We start from the raw sequence: 22,320 nt of genomic DNA, 5'->3' as shown, positions 1-22,320 counted from the left end.
CAACTGTCTTTTAGCCTCTCTGATATCCTTCTTAATGGTTGCCCTCATTTTCTCATACGCTACATTCTCTTTGCAGTCATTAGTCTTATATGCCTTATACAGCAGTTTTTCCTTTGCAACTTCTTTTTAAATCTTTATTAATCCATCGTGGAGTTTTTTAGTTTCCTATTACTTCCAAATTTAGGTATGTATCTGTCCTGCATTACATGTAAAACATTTTAAACCTGTTCCACTGCTCCTCGACTGTCTCCACATTTAAAAGCTTATCCCAGTCTATCCTACTTAGACTTTGTCGCATCTGCTCAAAATTAGCCCTACTAAAGTTCAACTTAACAATTTTAGTCTTTGCATCTGTACTCTTACAAAATACTGAGAATTGTATTACATTATGGTCACTTGACCCTAGTGGTTCAATCACCTCTACACCCTCAATTCTATCCTGATTATTACAGAATACTAAATCCAGATAGGCTTCACCCCTTGTTGGTGCTTTCACATGCTGTGTTAAAAACAGTCGCTGATTACTTCTAAAACTCCTGCTCTTGTGCTCCTCCATCTGTAAGGTTATCCCAGTTAATATTTGGATAATTAAAGTCCCCATGACTATAATATCCCCTTGTAAACTTGCCTTTTTGATATTACTAAAAAGATGTGTGTTGAAATTACTGTCTGAATTGGGTGGTCTATAACACACTCCTAAAATGAGACCTTTTCCCTAATATTTTCCAGGCGAAGCCACATGTCCTCACTAAGATGGGGCTCATCATCCAACTGAAGATGACTTACATTTAAACCCTGTTTGGCATAAACAGCAACCCCACCTCCTTTTCTGTTCTGTCTATCCTTCCTAAAAATGTGTATCCCTCTATGTTACACTCATCCCCATCTTTGTTATTTAGCCAGGTTTCCGTTATTGCTATAATATCATAATTATGCTGTGCTACATACAACTCCAACTCACTTACCTTATTTTTGATACTTCTAGCATTAAAGCAAGCTATTTTTAATGTGTTAATCCTTCATTTACGTGTTTGCTTAGAATTTACATTACTATGCATTTTTATTTCTACACCATTGTTTGTTCTTCCATGTATAGATCTAAATCTGGCCTGTCCTAAACTCCCTGCCCCCCCATTCCCTAGTTTAAACAATCCTCGACTAGCCTACACATACGCCTCCCCAATACATTGGTGCCCCTCCGGTTCAGATGTAACCCGTCACGGCGGAACAGGTCCCATCTGTTCCAAAAGGAGTTCCAATGCTCCATAAACCTATACCCTTCTACCCTGCACCAAGATTTGTACTACAGTACAAATGGGAAGCACTGAAGTTGGATAACACAAAATAAGGCAACATGTCCAGAACTACACAAATCATAATTAAACTTGCTGACAAACCAACAGTAGCTGATCTGGTCAGTGTTTACCAAACATGACGCATCACCCCGCAGCAAATGAATGTTACAATAAGAACAATCTGTCTGCCTTAGAAAAACTGAGGGGCTGATTATGGATTTTGGAAGACTTGGAGTGGGTTGTGTGCCTATTAACATTAATGGAGTTTTAAATTTGTACGAGTCCATGTAACTGAAGATCTCCCATGATTCCTCAACACTACCTGTCTTGGTAAGAAATAACAGGTATGCCTCCACTTTTTCACAAAATGTGAGGCAAGTCCATTTGTCTACCTGGATCCTCACTAATATCTGCAGATTTGAGAGCATCTTGATTAGCTGTAGTACAGTTGAACATGGCAGCTGCAAAAGGGCAAAATGCAAGGCCCTGCAACAGATGGGTAAAGCCTCCCATTACAACACTAGAGCCATGTTACCATCTATACAACAGGACATTATGACGAGATACCGGGTGAGAGCACTTTCCATCATCTCCGATCTCACATATCCCAACAAGAAACTTATTTCCATCAACCAACACCATCCAGCAAACTCTTTTGAAGAAACTGCTTGCCCTGGGCCCAAGACACTATTAAGTAAGCACACCATCCATCCATCCATCCATTATCCATCCTGCTATATCCTTACTACAGCGTTACTGGGGTCTGCTGGAGCCAATCCCAGCCAACAAAGGGCGCAAGGCAGGAAACAAACCCTGGGCAGGGCGCCAGCACACCGCAGAAGAAAGCACTCACATTCCAAATTATATTGCATTATTAGTTCACATACTTTAGTTAATGTATATATATTGTCTAATTGCTACTTATTCTGATGTTTCTGGTACATCTAAGATTATATCTGGCATTTATATTTTTAGTTTAATGCTAGTGCACATTTTTTGATGTGTAATGTTACTATTTATTGTCAGTGCTTCGATTGGTTATCTATGCTGGCAACACAAGGAGTAGTAACAAGAAATACTTTTGAATGTGCTTTAAGGTATAATGACAATAAATCGAATTTGATATATGAGCACTGAATAAATAAGGTCTTTGTTTCTCCCACCTGTCAGAATCTTTCTTCTTTGAATGGTTTGTACTCTCTGCAGCCATCCACACTTTGCCATTTGTTTTGAAAGTACATTCAAACGTCACTTTGACTTTTAGAATACTATATGTATAGGTTCTCTTTATTGCTGTTAAAAATCTGTGCCACGTGGGTTTTCCTGATGCTGGCCATGCCCAGGTGTTTTTCACCACATCCGATCTGCCACATGATGCAGTTAACTTCTTATATATGGGGATGTTACAAGATTGCATACCTCGCCTTTTCTTGCTTTGAGGCTAAGCAAAGGCTTGACACCATATATATAGTGGGTGGTAGTTTAGCAACTAACTGCCTATACAGTAGTCTTATTATATGTTTGAGCTCTAGGTCCATAGAGGAAGGTCTCAGGGCTCATTGATAGTATGTCATCTTCTTGTTTCAAATTAAATGCTGGCCTCCACAAACGCAAAGATAAGAAGTCATCAATATGAAATGCTTTTTTAAAAAAAAAAAAAAAAAAAAACTGAGTGCACCTATCTGCTGGTTTCATTCATGGTGACCACTTTAAAGCATTGCACAAATTACAGTGCATCCGGAAAGCATTCACATCACTTTTTCCACATTTTGTTTTGTTACAGCCTTATTCCAAAATGGATTAAATTCATTTTTTCCTCAGAATTCTACACACCCCATAATGACAATGTGAAAAAAGTTTACTTGAGCTTTTTGCAAATTTATTACAAATAAAAAAACTGAGAAAGCACATGTACATAAGTATTCACAGCCTTTGCCATTGAGCTCAGGTGCATCCTGTTTCCCCTGATCATCCTTGAGATGTTTCTGCAGCTTAATTGGAGTCCACCTGTGGTAAATTCAGTTGATTGGACATGATTTGGAAAGGCACACACCAGTCTATATAAGGTCTCACAGTTGACAGTTCATGTCAGAGCACAAACCAAGCGTGAAGTTGAAGTCAAAGGAATTGTCTGTAGACCTCCGAGACAGGATTGTCTCGAGGCACAAATCTGGGGAAAGTTACAGAAAAATTTCTGCTGCTTTGAAGGTCCCAATGAGCACAGTGGCCTCCATCATCCGTAAGTGAAAGAAGTTCGAAACCACCAGGACTCTTCCTAGAGCTGGCCGGCCATCTAAACAGAGAACAGAATTCTCTGGTCTGATGAGACAAAGATTGAACTCTTTGGTGTGAATGCCAGGCGTCACGTTTGGAGGAAACCAGGCACTGCTCATCACCAGGCCAATACCATCCCTACAATGAAGCCTGGTGGTGGCAGGATCATGCTGTGGGGATGTTTTTCAGCGGCAGGAACTGGGAGACTAGTCAGGATAAAGGGAAAGATGACTGCAGCAATGTACAAAGACATCCTGGATGAAAACCTGCTCCAGAGCGCTCTTGACCTCAGACTGGGGCGACAGTTCATCTTTCAGCAGGACAACGACCCTAAGCACACAGCCAAGATATCAAAGGAGTGGCTTCAGGACAACTCTGTGAATGTCCTTGAGTGGCCCAGCCAGAGCCCAGACTTGAATCCGATTGAACGTCTCTGGAGAGATCTTAAAATGGCTGTGCACTGACGCTTCCCATCCAACCTGTTGGAGCTTGAGAGGTGCTGCAAAGAGGAATGGGCGAAACTGGCCAAGGATAGGTGTGCCAAGCTTGTGGCATCATATTCAAAAAGACTTGAGGCTGTAATTGCTGCCAAAGGTGCATCGACAAAGTATTGAGCAAAGGCTGTGAATACTTATGTACATGTGATTTCTCAGTTTTTTATTTTTAATAAATTTGCAAAAACCTCAAGTAAACATTTTTCACGTTGTCATTATGGGGTGTTGTGCATAGAATTCTGAAGAGAAAAATGAATTTAATCCATTTTGGAATAAGGCTGTAACATAACAAGATGTGGAAAAAGGGATGCGCTGTGAATACTTTCCGGATGCACTGTAGATTTCCCTAAGAGGTAATGTGCATGTAGAGCTTTTATTTTTTGCTTGAGTGTACAGTTGCACTGTAAAAAAAAAACAAACTAGAAGGTCTGCAGCTAATAAAAATTTGGGAACTACTGTGTAGGAAGAGACTTTAGATAAAAATCTGTTCACTTTACTAATACAGTTTAGAGCAGGAAGTACAGCACACCATTGGCACATTTATTTTCTTTAAAGCAAAATAGAAACATGAGTGCAGGATAAACTTCAAAGTACTTCATTAATTAGAATTGCTACAAAGTGTTAGTACAGTTGTTCAAATCTCTGGCTTTTTTTAACCCACACTGCAAAGCAGGCTGAGTTGGACTGGCGCTGTCACAGTATGTGGAGTTGTAACACAAGCTGAAAACTTCTTGAGTTGGTGTGCCAGCATGAAAGAGTTGGGATGACCATGTCCTTTTGTTGGTATCTTGTTTGGGTTTGCATATTTTAACAGCTTGCACTGTTAAATTTAGCTCCAAGTCACAGAGTATTATATATAATGGAATCCTCCATAGAAGACGAACAGGCATAGAATAAAATATCATGAAAGAAGTAAAGTATATGTCAGAAAATATCTCTATTTTTACCTGACAAAGAGACTGACAGTGGGAGCAACAGGTTTTAATTTAAAAAAAAAAAAAGGCAATTCCTAATCTTCCATACACTGTATTGCTAAAATTTGTGAAAGTATTTATATTACTTTGATCTTGTAAGCTAAATGCGAGACTGAATGTTGACAGAATGTACTCGCATCACTTGTGGAAAAATACTTCTTTTCTTCCCTATCAGCTTTCTTCCTTATCAGAAGCAGTAGTGTCTTTGCACTTCTGTTTGCAGTTGCAGATGTTGTATACGTGCAGAGAAGACAAACCAAATTATACCTGAATCTCTTTATAGTATTGCATGCTTTAAGTGAGAGATTATGTAGTACCACTAGGCATGCTTTCTGTCATAATGCTGGAAGTGATGCATGTGCAATGCAGTAAGCAGCGTCAAACCCCTACCCATTCTATCATGGTTTAGTCAGCACATTACTCATTTAATTCCATGCTGTGCACTTCCTATTAACAAGCTGACTTTCAAAGTACCAAACATGTTTACAAATACATAGTTGGCTCCAGCAGACCCCCATGACCCTGTAGTTTGGATATATAGCGGGTTGGATAATGGATGGATGGATAGTTATCTCAAAAGCCATCCTTCTATCCGTATTTTAGCCCTTTATGCCAAATACTGGGTATTGGGTGTTTGCCCTTATTCAAGTAACATTAAATCCCAGGCAAGAACCGGTTCTGCATTGCATGGCAGCCCATTACAGGGGTTCACGTACCCTCATTCACATTCCTTGGACCAATTCAGAGATTTTGGTTTACAATACCCATTAATATATTAACAATTGGATATGGAAAGAAATCCAGAGGTGTATGATACAACATGCAGACTCCACAAAAACAGTGATCTGAGTCTCCTGTGTCAATGTGCTGTCCAGATTCTCGTGCATTTGAGTGCATGCATGTATATGTAGAACCATACCATTTTCTAAGCCTGCTTTATTGTAAGCATGGTCGCAGAGGGCTGGAGCCTACCCCAGCAAGTATAAGGCAGTAGCAGGTACAGTCCTTGGACAGGCTGCCATCACAGGGTGAACACACACACACACACACACACACTAGGGCCGATTTAGCAAAGTTAAACCACCTAACTTGAATGTCTTTGGACTGTGCAAGGAAACCAGAACACCTGGAAGAAACTCGGCAAAACACAGGAAGAATATGCAAACTCCACTCGGGTGTATATGTAATAATATATTGTAATTACAGTATGTCCTTAAAGCTCTCAGTAATAATATTTTGTGTGTGTGTGTATATATATATATATATATATATATATATATATATATATATATATATATATATATATATATATATATATATATATATATATGGTGGTCCAGATCCAATTATGCAATTTTTATTACACTATAACTTATTAAGTTTATTGCATAGAAAATCACCAGAAAAATCTCGGACCATTGAGAAGTGTGCGAACTGATGACATGAAGAATCGTTTTCGCACCGAACTGAAATCGTCCCCGCATAAATCAAAGTCATCCGGACGATCTGGATCTGCATTATTAGATCTGGACCGCCCTGCATATGTATGATTAGTTCATCATTTCCACTCAGATACAGCAAATTTATATCTTTTGGGCTCTACCTGACCTGACAGGGGAAATGCATTGCTATGCACAGAAGGATTCAGATTTTTATATTTATGCTATTAAAGGTGTCCATATCTTGCCCTACAGGTACATGCTCACATCATTAGCTCATTAAAGAAGGAGATGCCAAATGTATTTGGGAAGGACAACAAGAAAAAGGAACTAATTAACAATCTACAGGAGATCTACCACAAGATAGAGAAAGAACAGCAGATATCACCGGGAGATTTTCCAAATATCAAGAAGATGCAGGTATGAACTGTATGTGTGTGTGTACGCATGTTTGAATTGTGTAACTATTAGTTCTGTATGCTTTAATTTTTTATGACTGAGAGGAACCACCTTCAAATGTGTTTGAAACGCTGAATTAAGTGTTGTTTTTTTAAATGAAAAGCAAAAGAAAACAGAACTGTAATTCAGAGGAAGTGCCATTATTTTATAGCAGCGTTATGGCAGTGTCAGTACAAATACAAAATTGGGAAAGGTGTATAAAGAAGATTTCACAAAACTCTAATGTCATTCATTTACTTTTAGAAAAGCAACCCATTGGCTACAAGTGTGTGGTGTTTTGTTTATCTATAATTAATCAAAACATTTTTGCCATTCACGGAAGATGAACTGCCTTGGCTATTCTCAAAAGATATCACATGGGCAAGATTTACTTCTTTGTGATCTTCAGATATAACTATTAGACTCTTAACTTTAAGCCTACAGGTATTTATTCTGTGTGTATATTTAGTTTTCTTTATTCTTAGAAAGATGGCCGTAACAAAGTAACTATAGAGCATGCACTTCTGTGAATTTGTTAAAGCATCTGTTTTAATACAATCATTAATAATTAATAATATGTGTGTGTGTGTGTGTGTGCGCGCTTATGGTTGCTGGGATAGGCTCCACTTCCTCACCAACCCTGTGCCAGAAATGGGTGAATGAATGGTGCCTTTCCTAAGCTTTACAAAAGGAACAGAAGCTCAGAAATAACTCCACAGGTAAAACTGGATAGAAATTATCAAAGCATTAATATCTAAATTACCCACGTACAGTGTATATAGTTGCCATGTCCCAAGGAGCCACTTGCAAACAGTCTCAAGTTGCCAGACACCCTTCTGCTTTTTTCTCACTCACAAGCAGCTAAGACAGAGAAGTCACGTAACCAATTGTAGCAACACTGTGCATCACTTTCAACGGATCAGAAATGTATCTTGGGAAAAGGCAACATATTAAATGAAAAAGTGCTGCCCTTCTACTACCAGCACCACATGCATGTACATCATTGACTCAAGTGTCACTGCATGAGTGCCACACTTCGCTTAGTGAAGATATCCCTATGCATGCTGGTGTTAAACTTTTTTTTATTATTTTAATTGCACATTTTGGTTAGACAGAGTGAAAGCATGAAAAAGATCAGCAGTACCTCTTCATTTAGAGTAAAAATGTATTTTTTGCGGTCTTATGGCCACTTGGTCCATATGGTTTAGATAGTAATGTAGTAATATACCTGTTTTTTGGCTTTAGATATTGTGATGATCTCTACATCTGTTATAACTACTCCTGTACTTGTATTTCAGTTAATGCATTGTTGTTCACCACGTGCCTTTAGAGTTATAAAGGTCTGACATGATTTGTCCCGATTTCAGCACTTGAATCAACAACTGACATTTCAGTACGGAGTTGTAGACTTCTGATATCCACCGTGTGGCAGGTTTTATGTTCTGAAACATCTCGAAACTTAAATATTTCCTGTTGTTGTTTCTTATTCTAGATACTGAATAACCTTAAGTTTTTAATGTATTTTAATGATAGTCTAAATATTAATAACTTTATTTAAATATTTAAATTCTGACAGGAGCTGTTGGTCGGGCAAGACTTTACTAAATTTCAGCCCTTAAAGCCCAAACTTATGGATACAGTGGATGACATGCTGAAATCTGACATTGCTCATTTGATGACAATGGTACGACAGGAGGAAGCTGCTATGCCCAGCCAGTCAGTGAAAGGTGGTGCCTTTGAAGGCACCATGAATGGCCCTTTTGGTCATGGATACGGAGAAGGTGCCGGAGAGGGAATCGATGATGTTGAATGGGTGGTAGCGAAGGACAAGCCTACATATGATGAAATCTTCTACACACTCTCTCCAGTCAACGGCAAAGTCACAGGTGCTAGTGCCAAAAAAGAGATGGTGAAGTCTAAGCTACCCAACGTAGTTCTTGGAAAAATATGGAAGCTGGCAGATGTAGACAAGGATGGCTTTTTGGATGATGAAGAGTTTGCTTTGGCAAACCATTTGATCAAAGTGAAGTTAGAAGGCCACGAGCTGCCAGCAGACCTTCCATCCCACCTGGTACCACCATCAAAACGAGGGACCCTAGCGTAAGCTTGGCCTTTGTTGTGTGCATGCATGATTTCATGAGTGTGTGTGCATGGCAGAGAGAAGGAAGAGCAGGAACCCCTGACATAATAACTATTCCCATATTTCTGAAGCCAATGGCAATTTCCATGGGGGACAATCTGACAGAAATGTCTTAAGCTTTCACGTTGCAGAATTTGATGTTGCAGCGCATTAAAAAAATATTTGGCCTTAAATCTTGATACCTCATAATGTTACTTTTTTTTTTTCTTTTTTTAAAACCAAATCGGGACTTCTCTTAAACCCTTCTTTGTTTTATAGTGGTAACTCTTGGCTCACCAAACATTTTCTAACAATCTTCTTCCACACCTATAATGGATTTAACTTTTATTTATTATTATTGATCAACCTGTGGGCTCAGTCCACGCTTCCCTTCTCCGTGCTTAATGAAATCAGAGGATTTCAGGTTAGGAACTAAATTATTTTACTCATTCGATTCACAAAAATGCACAGCCAATAATATTGATGCTGTCTATATAGCAAATATTTGGAGCTTTCACTATGGGGTTTTCAGCTTTAGACTTTCATGTAACACGCAGTGCCTGTATTCAAACAAATCTACCTAGTTGCAGAAGCATCATTTGTGTGCTGAATTTTGCAGAAAATAAGACCAAAAATGTAAAATGTGAACTATAATTTTTGAAAACTGAAACTTTTTAATTTTTACATTTCAAAAAATTCACCTCATTATGAATATCAGTTTGGTGTAGTTTTTGAATGTCTCTTTGGTATGCTTTTTTGTTTTCATGAACCTCACTTCCTTAGAAACTCAAGTTCCTGTATCTGTATTGCGTATCACAGAGAAGAATGCACCTTCAAGAATCTTTCCATGTTGATGTCAATTTATGACAAATATTCCCACTACCATCAGCCAGTCTTAGGTTTTGAACCAAATGCTCAATTGAATGGCACATTTCGTACAGGTTGTATTTTGAAGTGCCATGTTAGGAAGAGCACGGGTCACTCACCAGTAGTTCTCGCCCTTGCAGAATCGCTGCATGTATTCTGGCAGTTAGTTGTTTGATGCAAATTTTCATTGCAAGTCACCCTCCAGGCCTTGTGCCAGCTGCTTCAGGCCATACCTATAACTTGTGTGTTGTGATATATTGACAGAACTTCAGTAAAAAATTCAGCTCAGCAGCAAGTTCTTAACTACCCCCTTTGGATGTGAGAGAGTAAAAATGAGGACAAGTGATCATGCATCAGAATGGATATATAATACTCCCTGGACTTTTGGGAAATTTAAGGCAGTATAATGTGAAGTAATAGCTCTTATTGTTTTGAAGAGAACAATTATAGTGTAAAATACAGATTTATTTTCCCTCACTTTTTGTATTATTTATTTGCCTGCACCGCATGTGATATTATGAAAGCAAAACACACTTTTTTTTTTTTTAGGGGCATGTTAACTTCTAGCTTTTTCACTCTTTTTAAAGTGTAAATTGTATCAATATTTAATAGCTTTGTGATCTGTTTTGAAAGGCTTTTTCATAGGTGGGTGGGAAATAAAAATGCACTTGACTTGTGACCTGGAATTGAGAAAGAGTTCCAATTCCACTGCTGCTTGTCACATTGCATTACTTTCTAAAAAAAAAAATATGGGGTTTTAATATTACATTTCCCACTGTAACCTTCACGTTGACAATATGGGTGAGATCTGGCTGACATGCAGCTCAAAATCACCACTATGTGATCCAAGTATTCAAGCTCCAGGACTTCTTTCTTCTGATCACTTGGTCTCCATTTATACCGACTCAGGTTGATCATGTTGCAAGGGAAAAACCCCAACACCAAAGCATTTATACTGTACATTAACCTCTCAATCTTCTACTGAGTTATAATGTCTAAGAGTTTGTGTTGCTCAGTAGAAAATTTGCATTTGTTGTCTGTTGTTGTATCTTATTAAATTTGATTAATTTCTCCTGCATGAATCACAACATTTATTGATCAGATCTTGATTTTGCTGTATTTTGGTGAAATAACTGCATGCTATATGGTTTGCAGTGGCCTGCCCTGGCTTTACAGTTTGTTTGCCTTCTCATCACTTCAAATGTATTCCTTTTTTCCCCCCCACCCCTTTTCTTCTACAGCAGAATCAGAAATTAGACTTGCGCAAAAAGCAACTGATTGAGTGCTCATGCCTTACCTGCAGGCTTCTCTCACTGATGGTGAATGTTCCACTCATTTTTAAGAAATGTGATTCATTTTTGTAACCTGTACATTTTTAAATGTTTGACTCACTTTTTTCATATTTGTATAATTGTTTATTTTGAATGTATACTATCATTACCTTACACTGCTTCTGAAGAAAAGTCAATAAAACTGAACTTGTCCTGGCTTTGAAGTTACTTATTTTTTTTTTTGGTGGACTTAATATGCAGCCTAAAGGTAAAGCAGGGCTAAGAAGTTGATTTTTCTATATAATTACAATTGATTCACACTTAGACTGCCCTGCTCACGTAATATCCAGTTAGGATACAGTAAGGCTTGGCAGGATGTTAGCCTGTTACCTCTACAAAGAATGAGACTGAGTGGTCAGTCTGTCTCCAGAGCTTCTCAACACTTATTCATGCCACTTATGGCACTGGCAGAGATTTGTCTTTACATAAAGGTGCCCTTTTCATATTTGATTTTCCTGTATTATAACAGACAACTGAGAAAGACCAATCACCCTGGAACTGCAAAGCTTCCTTTGAAATTTGATCAGTTCATTTTTTACCCACCTAACCTAGGCCTTTGCAATTGCTTAATTTTTCACAAAAAAAGGAGCTTATTAAATCTTATCATATGGCCAGGGAAACCTTTTAAATATTAAAAAGGGTTTTGGTTTTCCCAGCTGTGCATTTATTTAATCTTTTTTTCCTGTAGGGAGTCATGGGGGGTTGTGGTTTATCCCAGGCATTTTGGATTAAAAAGCTGGCTGATTTTGCAGGGCGTGCTTATACAAAAGATGACCACTTACTGACAATGCATTTGCCTATTGCATGCTTATATTTTATTTATATATATATATATATATACACACACACTCAGTGCATCCGGAAAGTATTCACAGCGCATCACTTTTTCCACATTTTGTTATGTTACAGCCTTATTCCAAAATGGATTAAATTCATTTTTTTCCTCAGAATTCTACACACAACACCCCATAATGACAACATGAAAAAAGTTTTTGCAAATTTATTAAAAATAAAAAACTGAGAAATCACATGTACTATACATAAGTATTCACAGCCTTTGCTCAATACTTTGTCGATGCACCTTTGGCAGCAATTACAGCCTCAAGTCTTTTTGAATATGATGCCACAAGCTTGGCACACATATCCTTGGCCAGTTTTGCCCATTCCTCTTTGCAGCACCTCTCAAGCTCCAACAGGTTGGATGGGAACCGTCGGTGCACAGCCATTTTAAGATCTCTCCAGAGACGTTCAATCAGATTCAAGTCTGGGCTCTGGCTGAGCTACTCAACGACATTCACAGAGTTGTCCTGAAGCCACTCCTTTGATATCTTGGCTGTGTGCTTAGGGTCGTTGTCCTGCTGAAAGATTATCTGTCGCCCCAGTCTGAGGTCAAGAGCAATCTGGAGCAGGTTTTCATCCAGGATGTCTTTGTACATTGCTGCAGTCATCTTTCCCTTTATCCTGACTAGTCTCCCAGTTCCTGCTGCTGAAAAACATCCCCACAGCATGGTGCTGCCACCACCATGCTTCACTGTAGGGATGGTATTGGCCTGGTGATGAGCGGTGCCTGGTTTACTCCAAACGTGACGCCTGGCATTCACACCAAAGAGTTCAATCTTTGCCTCATCAGACCAGAGAATTTTGTTTCTCATGGTCTGAGAGTCTTTCAGGTGTCTTTTGGCAAACTCCAGGCGGGCTGCCATGTGCCTTTTACTAAGGAGTGGCTTCCGTCTGGCCACTCTACCATACAGGCCTGATTGGTGGATTGCTGCAGAGATGGTTGTCCTTCTGGAAGGTTCTCCTCTCTCCACAGAGGACCTCTGGAGCTCTGACTGAGTGACCATCGGGTTCTTGGTCACCTCCCTAACTAAGGCCCTTCTCCTCCGATCGCTCAGTTTAGATGGCCGGCCAGCTCTAGGAAGAGTCCTGGTGGTTTCGAACTTCTTCCACTTACGGATGATGGAGGCCACTGTGCTCATTGGGACCTTCAAAGCAGCAGAAAATTTTTCTGTAACCTTCCCCAGATTTGTGCCTCGAGACAATCCTGTCTCGGAGATCTACAGACAATTCCTTTGACTTCATGCTTGGTTTGTGCTCTGACATGAACTGTCAACTGTGGGACCTTATATAGACAGGTGTGTGCCTTTCCAAATCATGTCCAATCAACTGAATTTACCACAGGTGGACTCCAATTAAGCTGCAAAAACATCTCAAGGATGATCAGGGGAAACAGGATGCACTTGAGCTCAATTTTGAGCTTCATGGCAAAGGCTGTGAATACTTATGTACATGTGATTTCTCAATTTTTTTATTTTTAATAAATTTGAAAAAACCTCAAGTAAACTTTTTTCACATTGTCATTATGGGGTGTTGTGTGTAGCATTCTGAAGAAAAAATGAATTTAATCCATTTTGGAATAAGGCTGTAACATAACAAAATGTGGAAAAAGTGATGCGCTGTGAATACTTTCCGGATGCACTGTATGTATGTGTGTGTATATATATATATATATATATATATATATACAGTATATATATATATATATATATATATACACACTCACCTAAAGGATTATTAGGAACACCATACTAATACGGTGATTGACCCCCTTTCGCCTTCAGAACTGCCTTAATTCTACGTGGCATTGATTCAACAAGGTGCTGAAAGCATTCTTTAGAAATGTTGGCCCATATTGATAGGATAGCAGTTGATGGAGATTTGTGGGATGCACAAACAGGGCACGAAGCTCCCGTTCCATCACATCCCAAAGATGCTCTATTGGGTTGAGATCTGGTGACTGTGGGGGCCATTTTAGTACAGTGAACTCATTGTCATGTTCAAGAAACCAATTTGAAATGATTCGAGCTTTGTGACATGGTGCATTATCCTGCTGGAAGTAGCCATCTGAGGATGGGTACATGGTGGTCATGAAGGGATGGACATGGTCAGAAACAATGCTCAGGTAGCCCGTGGCATTTAAACGATGCCCAATTGGCACTAAGGGGCCTAAAATGTGCCAAGAAAACATCCCCCACACCATTACACCACCACCACCAGCCTGCACAGTGGTAACAAGGCATGATGGATCCATGTTCTCATTCTGTTTACGCCAAATTCTGACTCTACCATTTGAATGTCTCAACAGAAATTTAGACTCATCAGACCAGGCAACATTTTTCCAGTCTTCAACTGTCCAATTTTGGTGAGTTTGTGCAAATTGTAGCAGCCTCTTTTTCCATTTGTAGTGGAGATGAGTGGTACCCGGTGGGGTCTTCTGCTGTTGTAGCCCATCCGCCTCAAGGTTGTTCGTGTTGTTGCTTCACAAATGCTTTGCTGCATACCTCGGTTGTAACGAGTGGTTATTTCAGTCAAAGTTGCTCTTCTATCAGCTTGAATCAGTTGGCCCATTCTCCTCTGACCTCTAGCATCAACAAGGCATTTTCACCACAGGACTGCCGCATACTGGATGTTTTTCCCTTTTCACACCATTCTTTGTAAACCCTAGAAATGGTTGTGCGTGAAAATCCCAGTAACTGAGCAGATTGTGAAATACTCAGACCGGCCCGTCTGGCACCAACAACCATGCCACGCTCAAAATTGCTTAAATCACCTTTCTTTCCCATTCCTAATAATCCTTTAGGTGAGTATATATATATATATATATATATATATATATATATATACACATACACATATATATATATATATATACACACATAGATATATATATCTATACTAATAAAAGGCAAAGCCCTCACTGACTGACTGACTGCCTCACTGACTCATCACTTATTCTCCAACTTCCAGTGTAGGTAGAAGGCTGAAATTTGGCAGGCTCATTCCTTACAGCTTACTTACAAAAGTTTGGCAGGTTTCATTTCGAAATTCTACACGTAATGGTCATAACTGGAAGCTATTTTTCTCCATATACTGTAATGGAGTTCAGCTGGATGGCTGTGGGGGGCGGAGTTTCGTGTGACATCATCACGCCTCCCACGTAATCACGTGAACTGACTATCAACGCAGTACGTAGAAAACCAGGAAGAGCTCAAAAAAGCGCTGAAGAAAACATGCATTATATAATTGAGAAGGCAGCGAAACAATAAGAAGCGAGCGGCTGACATATACAACCATATTCATGAGTGCTGCTACTACGGAAACAAAGCACGGTGTAAACCTAAAGTTTAAATTAAGTTCATAGACAGGCTACCGCTGGCGTTTGTAATTTAGTGCCTGCCCATATAAGGCCGTCCATCAGCGGCAATCCAATAGAAACACTGCCGCTAAATATTCACAGGTGAAGGACTGTGCTTATGCAGAGGAAGATGAGATGGTCAGGGTGGTGTTTGGCACAAACTCAGCGAAACTGCGAGAGAAACTTTTAGGTGCCGGGTCTTAGCTAACATTACATACAGCCGTGGACATCACACGAGATGGCACCAGCACAGCTGGGAACCTTCGATGCAAGAACACCAAGCGGCTCACGTGAACTGACGCAGTGCACAGACAAAAGCAACAGTTCCAAAGAGTGCTGAACAAAAACCTAATTACACAATTGAGAAGGCAGCAAAAAATATGACGCTGCCTGATACATACAATCATATTCATAAGTGCAGCTACTGCGGAAACAAAGCACACGGTGGAAAAAGCGAATGTCCTGCTAAAGGAAGACAGTGTAAAAAAACCCGTGCATGCAGTGTGTCACATCTCAGATAAAGAGGAAGACGAGCTGTTTATTGATGCAGTAAGAAACGAATCTATGAATGAAACCTCTTATCTTTACAACGATTGACAAACACGGAATGTAACTTGAACACAACACATCGTACAAATACGACCCTGATTGAAAGAAGGAAAGAGAGTCGGAATAAAGCGCTTTCCTACGACTGATCTGAGCAAAATTTCATTTAAAAAAACTACCCGAGCAAAGCCTTGATAAAAGCATGGTTTTGTGCACACTGAAAAGCAAGCAAAATTAGATGCATTACAGAAAGCGGACTTTGTGGCTCTTACTGGGGATCATTGGACTTCCGTGACCGTTAGTAATTCTAAATACATCTAATTACAAAATGTTCAATGATCACACTGTTTTAGCCTAATGTAAAAAATAATTTTGGCTAATGTTACTCAGAGTTTAAAGATTAAGTTGGTCAAATTACCTTTTATGTTTCTGACTTATTTTTTTAAGAAGAAAAACTGCACTTTATGTTGAAATTTTGGTTATTATTATTTAAAGACAATACCATTCTGAACATGTACTTAAAGTACTTAAAATACTACTTTATTTTTAAGTCTGCCCAATTTTAACCAGGGATGATATTTTTGTTTCTGTTTTGAATTCAAATGCAGTTTTAAAGCATTTTTTTTTCAGAAATTAAAAGAGCTTGAGTTTACAATATTCATGTCCATGTCTATTATTTGATTTTGTCGCCCACCTTTTAAATTAAAAAAAAACATTTGCGATTTGGGGCAAATTTTCATGTGTGATTACATACGATTAATCAAGATTAATTATTACACAGCCTCTAATTAATTGGATTAATTTTTTTAATCGCGTCCCACCCCTAATATATATATGTACATATATATGTAGATTTGTATATATATATGTGTATATACAGTATATATGTAGATATGTGTATGTGTATATATATGTTTATATATGTGTGTGTGTGTGTCTGTGTGTATATATATGTATATATATGTGTGTGTGTGTGTATATATATAAATATATATATATATATATATACATTATATATATATATACATTATATATATATATATATATATATATATATATATATATATATATTTTACAACACTCATGACAATGACAAAAACAATTACATTGTCAATCATGTTACATTATTATTAAAATGTTTTCTTTTCTTTTTACTTTTCCGCTGCCAAGCGCGGGTATTTTGCTATATATATATATATATATATATATATAAAAGTCGAATCAGGACACAACATAAAGGTTTGGGGTTTCCAGCCCCGTATACTGTTAAATTCTCCACAGTACAGAGCAAAAAAGGGTCAAAATACATAAAAAAAATTCATGTGTATGCACAACAACGAATCATGGCGTCAGCGGCCATTTTATGAAGGAGGAGCCAGAAGTGGAGGAATGCTGTGAAGAAACCGTGGGGGAAGATGGGATCGATGACGTCAGGAACAATGGAGGAGGAAGGGCGGAAGTAACGTACTGCGGGCAAACCCGGCTTATGGTGGCGGAGCATCTTTTTTTCTGTAAGAAAGCAAAGGAAAAAGGTTAGTACCCCGCCATTCCCTGCCGGCGAATGTCTTCCCAAGTGTGTTAAGATCCGTCCGCGGTCTCCTTGCACTACTTGCGCATGCGTGACACGACTCCCCCCTTAGCCCAAAACCGTAAGGTCGGGTGGACCTAACCGAGAGGTTGTGGATACGAGAGAGGGCATTGGCATTGGCCTGAAGGGTGCCGCGACGATAAGTGACGGTGAACTTATACGGCTGTAAATCCAGAAACCACCTGGTGACTCACAGATTCGACTCTTTATGTAGGGACATCCACTGAAGTGCAGCGTGATCAGTCACCAGAGTGAATTCGCAACCCAACAGGTAGTAACGGAGATGGGTCACCGCCTACTTTATGGCCAAGGCCTCCCTCTTCAGTGCCGCATACCTGGTCTCTCGGTCCAGCAGTTTCCGGCTTAAGTACATCACGGGGTGTTCGACACCATCGACGCTTTGGTCAACACGGCGCCCAGGCCTGTGCCCGAAGCGTCGGTCTGGCGAATAAAAGGGAGCCCAAAATCGGGTGTCTTTAATACAGGTGCCGATGTTAGGGCCTTTTTTAGGTCACTGAATGCGTGTTCCGCCTTGTCGTTCCATACCACGCATAAGGGAGTGCCCTTCTTTGTTAAATTGGTCAAGGGTGCTGCCCTTTCGGAGAAACGGGGTACGAAGTAGTACCCTGCCAACCCCAAGAAAGCCTGCACCTGTCTCTTGGTATTCGGACAGGGCCATTCCAAGATGTCCTTGATTTTTGAACACTGTGGTCTCACCTGTCCTCATCCCACCAGGTAGCCTAAATACTTGGCCTCCTTCAAGCCAAAAAAACACTTCCAAGGGTTTATGCGGAGGCTGGCTTTAGTTAGTGTTGTGAGGACAGCAGAGACCTGCAATAGATGCTCCTTCCAGGTGCCGGAATAGATGACTACGTCATCCAAGTAGGCGGCACTATAGGACTGGTGGAGCTTCAGCACTCTATACACCAGACGTTGAAAGGTCGCCGGGGCCCCGTGCAGCCCAAATGGGAGGACCTTGTATTGCCAATGTCCGCTAGGGGTGCTAAAGGCCGTTTTTTCTTTTGCGGATGCCATTAAGGGAATTTGCCAATACCCTTTCATCATGTCAAGAGTAGTCAAGTATCGAGCTGTACCCAGCCGCTCAAGAAGGTCATCAATGCGAGGCATCGGGTAGGCATCGAATTTGGAGACCTGATTTAGACATCTAAAGTCGTTACAGAACCTCCAGGAGCCGTCTGGTTTGGAAACGAGGACGATAGGACTGACCAGGGACTATGGCTCTCCTCAATAATGTCCATATCCAACATTCGTTGCACCTCCAATTCCACTTCAGCGCGTTTTGCCTCCAGGAGTCTATAGGGTCTCTCCCGGACGATTACTCCGGGGTCCGTGACTATGTCATGCGCAATCAGCGAGGTCCGGCCAGGTGACTCGCTCACTACTTCGGGGACGGCTCGGATCGCATGGGTTAACTCCTGCCGCTGTAGGGTCGTCAGCTCATCACCGAGGTTAAGGGCAGACATGCATGTGAACAGGGAGAGGGATCTATGGGAGTCGAGGAACTCCTCCCTGTCTTTCCAGGGTTTCAATAAATTTACATGGTAGATCCTCTCACTCGGCCAAAGATTGGGCTGTTTAACCAAATAGTCGACGAGTCCCTTTCTTTCCTTAACCTCGTATGACCCTTGTCAGTAAGCGAGTAACTTAGAGTGGGAGGTAGGAACGAGCACTATCACCCAATCCCCCGGGCGGAACTCCCGGAGGACAGAGTTACGATTGTAATACCAGGCCTGCGCTGCTTGCGCATGAGTCACGTGGTCTTTTAGGAGCGGCCTGATCTTAGTGAGCCTGTCGCACAGTTGCGCCACATACTCCAGTATGTTAGAGGAGGGAAGGGCCTCAGCCTCCCAGCCCTCTTTTAGTATGTCCAAAATGCCTCGGGGTTGTCGCCCATATAACAACTCAAAAGGGGAGAAGCCCACAGAGGCCTGAGGTACTTCCCGGTAGGCAAAAAGCACGAATGGGAGGAGCTGGTCCCAGTTCCTGCCATCCGCATTGACTACTTTGCTCTACTTTACTCAGGGTCTGTCGCAGAGGAAGCGTCCCCCGATGTGCCAGCGCCATTAGGGCCTGCCCCAGAGCACGGCGTGGAGACCGCGAGAGGGGCGCCTCGCCCCCTCATAGCCAGACCCAACGAGGCCCCGGGAGCGGTGTGTGTCTTACTGCATTTTTTATGCGACCAGTCTTGTGCCAAGATCACCGGATAGGTGGGTTTGGGCAACACCGCGACCACCAACTTAGTCAACTCCCCCTTCCAGGTGATATAACATTGTGCGGAACGATATGACTTGGTCCCTCCATGCACGCAAGTGACTTGTAGATGTTGTTTTAGCCACTGTCGCGGTAACACATAACGGCGAGCCACAATGGTTATGTTGCTGCCGGAGTCGAACAGAGCCACCACCGCATGCTCATTCAACAACACCACTCCCGTGTTTGGACTCGCCAAGGGATGCGACGGGGTACAGTACCTTTCCGTTGAGGCCCAGGTGCAGTCCATCGGCTCCGTGGGGATGTTCATGGGACAGGTCGGCAGCAGGTGGCTGGTCTCACTGCACTTGTAACAGCGCGGGGAGGCCGGCTTTTCTTTGGGTCTCTGTGGTGCTTCTGCAGCGCGTCGAGGAGGCTCGGGGGTGGCCGCCCGTCCCTGTCGGTTCCCATGAGCTGGCCTTTCTGACCCCCCGACTCGGAGGACCGTGAGCTGATGCTCGAGGACTTCCAGGAGTCCTGGTATGTCCTTGTAAGGATGCCGCCGGACCTGCTGAGCGAGGGAACTGGGCATTGCGTTGACCAAGCCAACGCCCCATCTTGCCCCAGAATTCAAAGGCCTGTGCTCAGGCGGGTTTCTCGGGGTCGAACTGCCAGTTCCGCCTCTCTCCCGTCTGCTGGCCCGGCGTGATGCCGTAGCGTGCCAGGATCTCCGGTTTTAGGAGGTTGTAGTTCGCAGCCTCCTCCTCGGGGAGATCATAATAAGCCTGTTGCGCGGGTCCCTTCAGGTAGGGCGCCAGAATGGACGCCCACTCCGACCGCTGCCACTCGTTCCGGGTAAAATGCCCAAATATGACTCGACGTCGTCCGCATCGGTCATGGGTACCAAAGGCGGAGGTGTTGGTCTAGTCGGGTCAGGCCTTACACTCTGGGCTTCTGCCAACCTGGCCTTCATTGCCTCCAATTCCCGGGTGGTAGCGGCTTGCGCTTGCTGCAGGGATAGGATCTGTGCATTCATCCCTTGCAGCACTGTGTTGAGGTCCTGTCCTTCTGTCATGTTTTCGGATCTTCTATCCTGCCGGCTACGCCACTGTAAAAGACGAAACAGGACACAACATAAAAGTTTGGGGTTTCCGGCCCCATATACTGTACAATTCTCCACAGTACAAAGCAAAAAAGGGTCAAAATACATAAACAAAATTCATGTGTATGCACGACAACGAATCATGGCGTCGGCGGCCATTTTATGAAGGAGGAGCCGGAAGTGGAGGAATGCTGAAAAAAAAAATCGTGGGGGAAGATGGGATCGATGACGTCAGGAACAATGGAGGAGGAAGGGCGGAAGTAACATACTGCTCGGCTTATGGTGGCGGAGCATCTTTTTTTCTGTAAGAAAGCAAAGGAAAAAGGTTAGTACCCCACCATTCACTGCCGGCAAATGTCTTCTCAAGTGTGTTAAGATCCGTCCGAGGTCTCCTACTCATAAGTATATAATATATATATATATATATATATATATATATGACAACAACACACATATCAATGACAAAACAATTACATTAACAATCATCTTACGTTATTTTTAAAATGTTTCCTTTTCTTTTTATTGACGGGCGTTCTCGGACAACAACCCCGGGCTCTGTCACGATGTTGTGCTCAATCAGAGAGGTCCTTCCGGGGTTCTCACTGACTACCTCCCGAACGGGCCGGATAACTGTTTCCAGCTCCTGCCGCTGTCTGGGACTTAAGTCCGTGCCGAAGTTAAGGTCGTGTGTGTGAGCGAAGAGTGAGCGGGGCTGGCCAGAGGAGGGATCGGGGTCCCTGTCCTTCCACGGTTTCAGCAGGTTCACATGATTGGGTTGACTCACCAAATAGTCGACCAGTCCCTTCCTCTCCTTAACTTCGTAGGGGCCCTGCCAGTGGGCAAGCAATTTAGAGTGGGAGGTAGGCACTAGGACCATGACCCGATCTCCGGCGGAACTCCCAAGAGACGTGCGCGTTGTAGTACCGGCCTGTGCTGCTTGAGCCTCCTCCATGTGACTTTTAAGGACAGGCCGAATCTTTCCAAATCTATCGCGAACTGCGCGATATACTCCAGTATGTTTGTGGAGGGAAGAGCCTCTTCTTCCCAGCCTTCTTTCAAAATATCTAATATGCCCCGAGGTTGTCGCCTCATACAGTAGTTCAAAAGGGGAGAACCCGTGGAGGCTTGTGGGACTTCCCGATAGGCAAAAAGGACGAGGGGGAGGAGCTGATCCCAGTTCCTTCCATCCTCGATGACCACCTTACGCAGCATTTGCTTGAGAGTTTGATTAAACCTCTCTACTAATCCGTCGGTTTGAGGATGATACACCGAGGTCTTTAAATGCTTTATTTTCAGTAATCTGGCAGTCTCCTTGAACGCTTCCGAGGTGAAGGGGTCCCCTGGTCTGTCAAGACTTCTTTGGGGATCCCCACGCCAATACCCCTAGTAATTCCCGTGCGATGGCTTTAGAGGTAGCTGAGGCAACGGAACAGCTTCGGGTATCGTA

At 41.8% G+C, this 22,320-nt stretch overlaps 1 protein-coding gene across 1 annotated transcript in view; it reads left to right on the top strand.

Moving 5' to 3' along the window:
- The window catches only part of LOC120533788 (EH domain-containing protein 1), a 90,003-nt gene extending 78,614 nt beyond the window's left edge, over nt 1-11,389 (top strand). Inside the window, exons 4-6 of the mRNA XM_039760743.1 lie at nt 6,732-6,896; nt 8,491-9,014; nt 11,142-11,389. Coding sequence (XP_039616677.1) covers nt 6,732-6,896; nt 8,491-9,014; nt 11,142-11,157 — 705 coding nt within the window. The 3' untranslated portion in view covers nt 11,158-11,389. The remainder of the gene's footprint in view (nt 1-6,731; nt 6,897-8,490; nt 9,015-11,141) is intronic.
- The last annotated feature ends 10,931 nt before the right edge of the window (nt 11,390-22,320 follow it).

This window comes from Polypterus senegalus, chromosome 8 (assembly GCF_016835505.1).
Source record: "Polypterus senegalus isolate Bchr_013 chromosome 8, ASM1683550v1, whole genome shotgun sequence".
NCBI classification, from domain to species: Eukaryota; Metazoa; Chordata; class Cladistia; order Polypteriformes; family Polypteridae; genus Polypterus; species Polypterus senegalus.
Note: the sequence above shows the minus strand (reverse complement) of the source record. Positions and strands in the feature narration are given on the sequence as shown.